Here is an 11,070-nt window from a genome sequence, read left to right as displayed (position 1 = left end):
AATGCTTATACTTTTTTTTAATTTTGTGTTTTGTCACAGGTATTTTGATAAATTACTTTTTGAATAATGTATTTTGTAAAATAGTTTAAATAAACTCTTAAATCCAATTTTGATGAATAAAAAATTAAATGTAAAACATAATTATTAGGCGGAATTGTTATATTTTTGTTATGTGTTGTTAATTTAGTGAATTGTTTGTGATTTTAGTTCAATTTTTTTTATTAAAATCGGATTGAAGGATCTATTTGAATTATTTAAAATAAAAAAAAATATAGTTAATCCTACTAATAATAATAATAATAGTCGGAAACAACTAGACTCATTCATGCCATCAAATATCGTTCCCTTATAGTACTCCCAAATGATACTCTTCTTTATCATTTTACTTAATACCATTATTGAGTTTTTCTATTTTTTTCTATATCTTTTAAATATTATATTTTTAATATATTTTATTCATTTTAAATATTTTCCTTAACTCTTAATAATTGATATGTTATATGAAAAAAACATATAATATATATTTATATATTCAAATATATGTAGTGAGACAAAGAAAGAGAATGAGTGAATAATAAATATGTTATTTATATATAAGGTAAAATTAAGGAAAAAAAATTAGGAGCCTAAAATTTAGCTAGGAGAAGTACATTCATGAGGTAATATATTAATATTAAGGTATGCATTTTAAGAAATTTGTGCTATATTTTAACTAAGTAACTATTATAGTTATTTCATTGGGGTGCTCTTATTGTCTAAAAGCACAATTTGTTACAATACACCTCCAAAACTTCAGCTTGGCATTTTCACAAACACTTTGTAGACTTTCTTTTAAACTTCGACGCTGCTACGGTTTGGGTCCAAAAAAACTAGTTCATAACGAAGAGCATGCAACTTTACAGGGTTTCCCATGATGGGTTTTCCCGGATATCTATGATAAGAAGAAACTGGCTCGAAGAATCTTTGTTCGGGTGGTATTCACACAACCAGAGCCGATTCATGACCACCAGTAAACGGGTCCAAGATCGAAGCAAGACCAAGAGAGTTCATGATCTCGAAATAGTGACAGAGAAGTGGAAGATAGCTTTCAAGGCTTTGTTATTAATGGAGGTTCTGAAGCAGGAGCCTGAAATGGTGATCCCAGTAAGGTCTCTGCAACAGTACCGGAGGCAGATTAATCTTCCAAAGCCTCATAAGGTCTCTGATTTTATTCGAAAATCGCCTAAACTTTTTGAGCTGTACAAGGACCGAAAAGGGGTTTTGTGGTGTGGGATGACGAAAAGAGCAGAGGATTTGGTTGAAGAGGAGGAGAGACTGATCAAGGAACATGAAGATAAGGCTGCTGAGCATGTCACTCGACTACTAATGATGTCAGTTGATAAACGCATTGCATTGGATAAGATTTCCCATTTCAGGAGAGATTTTGGCTTGCCTGTTGATTTTCGAACAAAGTGGGTTCACAAGTATCCTCAAAACTTCAAGCTGGTTAGCAGTGATGGGGTTCAGTTTTTGGAGCTTGTTGATTGGAATCCTGCTTGGGCAATAACAGAGTTGGAGAAGAAGGTAATGGGGATTACTGAGCTCACTGATCATACCCCGGGAGTGCTTTCGCTTCCCTTTCCATTGAAGTTTCCACCTGACTACAAGAAAGTTTATAGATATGGAGGAAAGATAGCACATTTTCAGAAGAGGTCTTACTTGTCTCCATATGCCGATGCCAGAGGACTTGAGGCTGGTTCACCTGAGTTTGACAAGAGGGCGATTGCGGTTATGCACGAGCTGCTTAGCTTCACCATTGAGAAGAGATTGGTTACTACTGATCATCTTACACATTTTCGAAGAGAGTTTGTTATGCCTCAGAAGCTGATGAGACTTCTTTTGAAGCACTTTGGGATTTTCTATGTTTCGGAGAGAGGGAAGAGGTTTAGTGTGTTCTTGACTGAAGCTTATGAAGGTTCTGAGTTGAAGGAGAAAGGTCCTTTGGTTCTGTGGAAGGAGAAAGTCCAGAGCTTCACTGGTTACAGAGGAAAGAGGAAGAACTTCGAATGTTTTGATGGCGAATCGGACATGGAAGAGAAAGAAGAAGATCATGGCTCGATCAAGAGTGATTCTGAAAATGAGAGCAGTTGTTTAGAACTTGAGGAAGATGAATGTGCTAGTGATTTAGAGGAGGGTTTAGTAGCTGATAATGAAATGGAGATTGAAGAGGTTTGCAATGCGTACAAGGAGGATGTATGAAAGTCTTTAGTATAACAATTGATTTTATTAACAGATTACTTTTCTCAGAAAAATGTAGCTAGACAGAACAGAAAATATGAGCTAAGCAATGAAAAAGATAAAAGGGAAAATGGGTCAGTTTGATGTATTAATAATATACATTCAGATTCTGAAAAAGGTTGGTACAATTGCTCAAGTTTTTATTACAGATATGTTTGTTGAACTACAAATTAAATGAAATAGCTTATAATAATGTGTACAGATTAAGAGACTAAAAGGGAAACCATGGCATTGGCAGAATCAGGCCCATCATTATTCACGCTAGGTATTATGTTCACCGGAGATACAATCTTTACAAACTCTCTGAGTTCAGAGAAGCTGCTATGCTCACTGTATGGCACTTCATACCTGGATCATTACAAGTAAACTTGTTAGTGTTTAAAAGGCAAAAAACTCAATCTTAACTAGTTAGATGTTTTATAAAATTTGGCAAGAAATGTAGATAAGATCCAATAGTCAATGCATGAATAATGTATTCACCTTATAGTCGTTCCTTGCTGCCACTTTCTCCCTGGAGATTTCTTCTTTCCTTTACCGAATGTCCAGCCAGTTGGAGAGAAAGCAACTATAAGACTGAATCTACCCTGAAAATTTGAGCCAACGAACCAACTAGAATTACATAGCGAAAAAAAAATGCAAATTCTATTTAGGAAATTCAGGAGGGGAGTCTCTCACCGTATACTGATTGGCAACATACTTAAGTCTTTTAAAGCTAGCAATTGTCCACATAGGAACAACATGAATCTGGCTTTCTTTTTCGTTTTGTGTAAACCACTGCATATCTTCTTTAGGTAGCCCCAGACATTTTAAAATACGTAGCTTAGCTGCAGGGATGTAAATCTTTTTACGTAGCACACGAGCAACCTCCAAGAACAGTCGCTCCTTTCCTGTTAAATAAAATACACGACACGTAGAAGTCACTAATTCCCACCAAAAAATACATAAACAACATTGCATATAACATATAATTATTAAGAATCACAAGCAGGCTGATTCATGAGAGAGCTCTACCAATTGTGTAGCTACCAATCAGAAAAAGGGTTTTGGGGTTGAAGGTTTCAGCTTGAATGGCATCAATGACAAATTGTATTACCGTTTCCTGCTTTGGAAAGTCATACTGCAATGAAACATGAGACAGAATTAACTCTTATATGTCTTTTAACTTGGATAGTAATGCACATTCATTATAAGCAATAATCTGAGCATGAATTTTAAATTTTTGGCGATGTATATTAGCATTTATGTGTTCTAATACGCAATAGACCTCAAATATACTTAAAGTGACATGTTAACATTTTTACAGTTGAAAGCTGAAATTTTAGATTGATGAGTATACTAGTAAAATGGAAATATAGATATAAACTTGCAAAGGTGAGCTTTTTTTCCTTCTACAAGTTCCAGTTTCTCGTACTAATTATAACCATTATCATGGTTTCAAAGCATGGAGTCTTTAACTACTTCAAGCATGAATGTGGAGATTTCTTGATAAACAACCCCAATTAGTTATTCTTATTCATTAAGATTACCTGAGGATTGCAGTAAGTTGTGTCGAGTATGAGTGTATGAATAGGACGTGTCCGTAAAAGAGCCATCATGTCTTTGTCCTCACTAAAGCGAAAGTCACCAGTGTGTAAAACAGCCTGAATTCATGATCAGAATTATCAGTAGATAAAATAAGGAAAGAGACAGAAAGCTCAAATTCATTATTGAAAAATAGGTTGGAAGTCAATTCGGACCACACCTTACCGTTGGGTGGTTCAAAAAGTAATATTATGGCACCCGGGCAGTGGTTTGCATCCACACAGGTCACATCAATACCGACAATATTGATCTTTTGGTTGAGGGGTAAAACTTGTAATCTGTCCCATGGGATCCCAATCTTCATATTTACAAGGGTAGCTGTAATTAAAGAGCAATAGATCTTCCCATGACAGAAGGACTTCGTTAGACCTTGATAATCTGCAACAACCAATGCAACTATGTTAAGACCGAAAGCCTAGACTAATGCAAAATAATAACCAGCTTTAGGTAGTAATTGCATTGGACTTGGAAGAAGAAACTTACGATCCATATGGAAGTGAGTGAGAAACCAATGTGAACAATCCCCTCTGAGATATTTAAAAGCATCCTGCATTTTCATCAGAAATTAATTAAAAATGCACCTTTGGATAAGATCATAAGAAAAGGTGATGATAGGCCAACCTTTCTAGTCTTGACTAGTAATACAAATACCATGTTAGATAGTCTAATACCTTACGAAGGTGGACAATATTGGCTTTCATATGCTTAAGAGGTTAGATAGACTATTGACATTAAGCAATTCTATTTAATCAACTGTAAAATCATTTACCACTTGAAATGGGGTTCCTGGAACACAACACCACGAAGGAGGATTCTTGAGTTTTCCCTTCCTGACATTTTTCTTCCCCATAACTTGTTTACTACCAGAACCCGAGGATCTCTTTACTACCATGCTCTGGTCTTTGGAGATGTTGCAAACTTTCTTCCTATCAATAGAAGTTCCAGGAAAATAATCTGTAATCAACTTATTAGCAGCAATTTTACTAGCACTGTCGGTTACATGCTCAGAGACATCAATGGGCATCTCAACTCCATTAGTGCTCTTTTCGGGTTCACCAGGGACATGGAATGTTGTACTTGTATGTTCTTCACTTGCTCGACCACTACCTTTTCTAAGTTGAGAGAGAGCATGCACAATCTTCTTCCTGGGACCAAGTGTTGTGATGCCTATGCTAAAAAGATCCTTGAGTTCAAAAAAAGGAACAACCACATAAAACTCATCAGGGGAAGTTAAATTTAAATGACATAAACAAACCAACTCAAATATAGCAGATAAGTATCATATAATTCATTACAAAGATACCTCTTCAGTCAGCCATTGCAGGGTATCCCAATCAATCTCTTCTCGGACAAAAACATCTTCGTATTTCGCTAAACCCAGACCACGCAGCCACTCCACAACAGCAGAAACATCAGCACATTTCCTAGGCACTGGAGGCTCATCATTCTCACCAGGAAGATTAACCTGCTATATATGCTTCCACTGATTATAAAATCCCCGGTTGATGAAAAATATTGAAAATTTTCAGTGTCACTTACATTTTGAGCTTCGGCATCGTCTCGAGGCTCCCCTCCATGATGAGGAAGAACAGCCTGGTAAGCATTCCAATGTTGATTAGCAGCCACGAATACAGATAGTAAAAACTTTGGGAAAAAAGAAAGTTATGACATTGGGACTTACATCTTGAGCTTGAGCATCTTCTTTGTCAAGACACGCATTGGTATGGATATGCCTTTGTTCTTCACTCAAATCCGAAATGTCAACCCCACACAGAGGACACAGCACAAAAACTCCATACCCATCATCGACTATCTCCGAATGATGAGGAGAATCACCGCCATTGATACTATCTCCATCTTCGAGTGCAGACCGTAAATTGAGCAAAACATCAAGATCCCCCTCAGTGTCTTCCTCATCAATGGACCCAACATTACCCAATCCACAACCTACCCGCGACTTAATCAACTTAGACTCTATCGAATTGCTAGAAAACCCCCCAATTTTATTCAACAATTCCTCTTTCTCAACGCCATTAACGAAAACCTCGTCGCTGACCTTAGGGCTTGTAAAATCAAAACTAGACGGTATCGAATCCAAGCTACAACCCACAACATCCGACGATTCAAAATCCTTGTTCTCCTGATTCCCGAAACGAAACGAAGACGAAGAAGAAGAGGTTGCATTGTTCAATTGCTTGGGGGCAAGGCTGGTTTTGGTCAATTGCTTCGGTTTCTTCCATGGCCGGGGAGTAAAGCTTGAGGCTTTGAGGGGTTTCTGTGAGAGAGCGAGATTTTTGGGAGTTGGGGTTGTTCGGGTTAGAGGAATCTGGAAATCATCATCGTCGTCGTCGTAGAAAGACATGGCGGCGAAGGTGGTGGTGGAGCAGAGTTGATGATTGTCGTTTTTGAGGAAGAGAAGAAAACGACGATCTTTTGGTTAGGGATTGATTGTCGTTTTGAGGATTGTCGAGTTTGAACTTTGAACGGTAATGGCTTCTTGGAGAAGAAGAGAAATGAAATTCGGAGGGAAAATAAATTAAATGTCAATTTAAACTACGCGCGCAAGCGTTTTTTTTTAATTTAATATTTGGAATTGGATAGACAAAAACGACAGCGTTTTATGTCTTTCATCATTTTAAAAAAATTATGGTTTTTTCTTTATTATGCTTGTATCTTCAAATATATTTTTTTAGTAATGAAATTTATTTATTAAAAAAAATATCATAAATTCATGCAACCTATAAATCTAAATAGCTAGAAAAAAATATATATTCTAACTAAATAAGTTTATCATCCACTCAAAGAGTATGCATTATAAATCTATGAACAACCTTATTGATTGTACAACAACCATGAATCAAATATACTCTTGAAAAATTAGACAACAAATTTGTTATATCCTCTAACAAATATCTTAAGTCATTAAAAATAATGATCTCTTAAAAAAAGCAGTCACAACTGCCAAACAATCTGTCTCGACGTGTACGAAAAAAGACCAAAAGAAATATTCAAATCCATTGCTGCTACTAGTACTAAGATCACACATTCGGAGTGTATAACTATAAAGCAACCTACCAAACAAAACGACACACGAACCCTACATTAAAAAATAAAAAAACTAAATTATATCATTACAATAAAAGAAAAAACTTGTATGTTGTAAATATTAAATTTAAAAAATAAATAAATGAGGTTATTTAGGAGATGTTTGGTATATGTTAATTTTGATATGGAAAATTATTTTAAATATTCTCACGTTTGTTATGATGTTTTTCATTTTTTAAGTCCTATAAAGTTATTCTAGTAAAATTCTAATTATTATAGAAGAAAGTAATCTTAACTCCTTAAAAAAAATGGTAGAGTTGAAATATTTTCAATAATTAGAATACAATAGGTCCAACATAAAATTAATTTAAAATATAAATATTAAATAATTATTCTGTTTTATTAGAAATTTTATATTATTTTTTTAAAATAATTTATTAGATTCTCACATTTAACCAAACAATATAATTCAATTAACATGAATCTGACCAAATAATTTTATATGCAACTAGTTTAAAAGTTTTCAGACAATTTTATCCTCTTCCTTAACATTCTATTAATAAAAAATAAAAAAACTCTCCATACCAAACTCTTAAAGAGTTCATTACCAATAAGTGACAATAATCAAAGCAATTCCTCTAAAAAAAATATTTTACATGTAAATTAAACCAAATGATATATAATTTATAACAAAAAATTATGAAAAAATAACAACAAATTCCTCCTAATAAACTAAAATTATTATTAACCTCCGAAATAACTTTTCCTAGCTTCGTCACTGTTCATCAATACCCATCCAATTGAAAAATCTAGTGGAATTTTATTATTTTGAAATTTGTCTAATAAAATATGTATTTCTACATAAATCATCTAATACTTTAGTTTGGTAACTCGATTATTTTTTTAAAACAAAAAATAAATAAAAATACACATAATTTAATAATTTTCCTTAAAAAAAGTCTATTTTTTAAACTTTTTTCTTTCATGAAAGTTGATATTTCTATTGCTTAATATTTATATTCATTTTTTTTTTACAAAATACTTATATTTGTTTTTAATCATTGCAGTTTGGAATACATTTTAGTTTATTTGTTTTTTAAATATTAAATCACACCTAATATATAATAATAAATTTATATTAAAACTATTTAATATACTATAATTTTTTTATATAAATTTAGTTTTTAAATAATCCATTTTAATAAATATAACTTTCTCATATTAATAACTTTTCCTAACATAAGTTTTAAAAATCCATATTTTTATATGACTTTTATTTATTACCAATTAACTTTCATGTTTTCTTATAATACAATCTAATTAAATCATAAACTATGCCATCTCCAGTTCTATTTTTTAACTTTCTGGGGAATCTCTAGTGTAATGTCTCAAATTCCCTAATATGGCTTAGTGCTTAAATTAGGAGGTCAGGAGGGCAATAATTGATTAAATGCATTCTTATGTGATTATATGCATGATTATGTGAGTTGTATTATTATATGGCTATATTTTTATATTTATGTGCATGTATGTGATATATGGGTGAGACCACATTATTATGTGGATATATTTGAGCTATTCGGCATGAGATGATCCTAGGAAGCAAGTTAGCGATTTAGTCATAACGGGATTAATTACCGGGCTCGGGGTCAGCCTAGGGGTAATTTAGTATTTAGTACATTACCGGGGTTAAGTGGGTAATGGGAAATTATTTAGTAATTATTTGAGGATATTGGGAGTAACGAGAATTGTGAGACGTTAATTATGATTAACGGGGTAGGTGGTAATGACAAAATTGCCCTTGGGTGGCTTTTAGGGATTAGATTGGCCCTAAGGGCATTTTAGTCATTTTAGGCTATTTGATAGACTTGACCAAGAGGGAAAGCTGTAGAATGAACCAAGGCAGCAGAAACATGGTATTCTCCTTCTCTCTCGACCATTCCCTTCATCTCTCTCACTCTGATTGATTTTTAAAGCTTGGAGTTTTGGAGATTTGAAGCTAATTTGAGCTAGATTCTTTATTGGGTGAAGCTTAGGGATAATTCAGGGATTGCAGTAATGATTCTGAGCTTGAACTTTGTAGTTTGCCTCTGTTTTTATGCTATTTATAAGCTTGAGAGTTTTAGATTGTGAAATGAGTATTTGGTAGTGTTTTGAGTGTTTCTAAGCTTGTGTTTTATTGCTGGACTGGTGGTTATGATGTGTTGAGTTATGGTTTTGATTTTTGGATTGATTGGAATTATTTTTGGCTGAGTTTGAATTGAAGAAAATGCAGGGGAACTGTAATGCCCCGGATTTCCTAATGTGGTTTAATGGCTGGATTAGTGGGCCGGGAGGGCCATAATTGTTTAATTATGCCATTAAATGTGTTTATGCATGTTTATGAGAATTATATTATAAAATAATGTTAATTGTAAGCATGTCGATGGTATGTGTTGAGACCACATTATGATGTGGGTTTGTTCGAGCTATTTGGCGTGAGACGATCGTAGAATATTGATTAGCGGTTTAGTCACAACAGGTTTAAGTGTCGGGACTTGGGTTGAGTCTCGGGGTGATTTTGATGATTAGAGCGTTACCGGGGGATATAGGGTAACGAGATGTGAATTTTTGGTATTTGAGAACATTGAGAATAGCGGGAATTAGAGAGCGTTAATTATGATTAACGAGATAGGAGGGAAGTACCAAATATGCCCTTGGGAGCCTTTAGGAAGTATTAAATGACCTAGGGGTAAAATGGACATTTCACCTCTAGGATAGATATACTCTTTGACAGCTAAAGAAGAAAGTGGAAAAAACAGAGTATGCAAAAGAGTTCTCCCGTACCTTTTTCTCTTCACTTTTCTTTGTAGTTTTTGAACCAATTTTGAGGATTCAAGCTTGGGAAGCAAGCCTTAGGAGTTTGAAGAGCATCATAAGCCAAGCTTTGGGTAAATTTTTGACCATGGTTTTCTCTGGTTTGTCCTGTTTTGATTCTGTTTTGCAGCTGAGACTTCTAGGGTGAATTCATGATTTTGTTGGGAGTTTTGGCTAGGGTTCCCATGCTTGTGATGTTTGGGGTGTGTTAGAATGGATTTTGGGTTCATTTGGCATCAAGAATAGGATTTGGAAGCTTGGAGATCGAGTTAGAATCGAAGGAGTTGAAGAAGGTCGGTTCAGGGGAGTTTGGGGCTGGAGGTAGCGCTATAGCGCCCACCTTAGGGCGCTACAGCGCTCCTCAGGAGGCTTTCTGGCACTTGGGTGGTTCTGAGTATAGCGCTGGGGTGCTAGGGGTTGAGCACTGTAGCGCTACCCTGTTCCTTCTAAGTTTCGTTTTGAGTGTTTTTAAGGGTTTTTGACTTGGGGTTTAAATCCTTAAGGCCCGGGATCGAATCTACTCACCGTGTGGGTATGTTTCGGGGTCCCGAGGGTGGTGCTTAGGTTAAGACCATAATATTGTGGATTCCCATTAACGGAGGTTATAATTGGTTGTGACTAGGTAACCGCTAAGGAACTAAAAGATTGATCGTTCTCAGGGGTCGTCTTTATCGTACTTCTCGCTCGAACTTGAGGTAAGAAAACAATGTATGGATACAATTGTACCTTGTATATGTATATGACATGCATGGTTTTTATTGAAGCATGTTGGTTGACGTATGTGGTCATGGATTGCATATTAAATGTTAGTGAACGCTGATTACCTGTTTATGGCACTGACTAGTCAGGGACCGACTCTAAAGTCGATGATCACGCATTGAATAGCTCCACGGCATTAATGCAGGACCGACAATAAGGTCGAAGAACTTATAAGCGCTTGCCTGGTCTAAGACTAGATGTACTTAGCCAAGGTATATGACCCCGGTGACTGTTTGTCACATGGCTAGGGGATGTTGTCCATAGTTACGACTCTAGAGTCGAGAGGAAGGTTATGTTGGTGACCAATCACCATGCACCTGTCCTTATCAAACTAATGAAAGAATCACTTATCAGTTAAGCCCTGGTGACCCTATCGTCACATGGCTAGGGGGAGCTGTGCTCATTATTGTGACTATTGGCTATTGTCACTTATTTGTTTGGTCTGATAGTCCTGAATGGTTATTATGATCGTTGTTGATATTATATCATGCTTTATTGTGTTTTCTTGCTGGGCCTTGGCTCATGGGTGCTTTGTGGTGCAGGTAAAGGGAA

General features: G+C 35.2%; 2 protein-coding genes across 3 annotated transcripts; one reads left to right on the top strand and one right to left on the bottom strand.

The window, feature by feature from the left end:
• Positions 1 to 640: 640 nt before the first annotated feature.
• LOC133803972 (protein WHAT'S THIS FACTOR 1 homolog, chloroplastic) lies at positions 641 to 2,394 on the top strand. Its single transcript, XM_062242120.1, has one exon. It carries the CDS (start codon positions 889 to 891, stop codon positions 2,236 to 2,238), a length of 1,350 nt encoding a protein of 449 aa, XP_062098104.1. The 5' UTR covers positions 641 to 888; the 3' UTR covers positions 2,239 to 2,394.
• On the bottom strand, positions 2,337 to 6,374 carry LOC133803971 (uncharacterized). Of its 2 annotated transcripts, none has more exons than XM_062242118.1 (11): positions 5,540 to 6,374; positions 5,398 to 5,451; positions 5,162 to 5,326; positions 4,628 to 5,041; positions 4,342 to 4,405; positions 4,019 to 4,236; positions 3,804 to 3,917; positions 3,289 to 3,394; positions 2,953 to 3,164; positions 2,758 to 2,861; positions 2,337 to 2,625 (listed from the first exon to the last, which is right to left on the bottom strand). In XM_062242118.1, exons 1-11 carry the CDS (start codon positions 6,218 to 6,220, stop codon positions 2,481 to 2,483), a joined length of 2,277 nt encoding a protein of 758 aa, XP_062098102.1. In that variant the 5' UTR covers positions 6,221 to 6,374; the 3' UTR covers positions 2,337 to 2,480. The 2 variants fall into 2 exon arrangements, with proteins under 2 accessions (XP_062098102.1, XP_062098103.1); XM_062242119.1 differs by having other exon boundaries at positions 5,162 to 5,323; positions 5,540 to 6,373.
• Between the last annotated feature and the right edge of the window lie 4,696 nt (positions 6,375 to 11,070).

This window comes from Humulus lupulus, chromosome X (assembly GCF_963169125.1).
Source record: "Humulus lupulus chromosome X, drHumLupu1.1, whole genome shotgun sequence".
In the NCBI taxonomy this organism is placed as follows: domain Eukaryota; kingdom Viridiplantae; phylum Streptophyta; class Magnoliopsida; order Rosales; family Cannabaceae; genus Humulus; species Humulus lupulus.
Note: the sequence above shows the minus strand (reverse complement) of the source record. Positions and strands in the feature narration are given on the sequence as shown.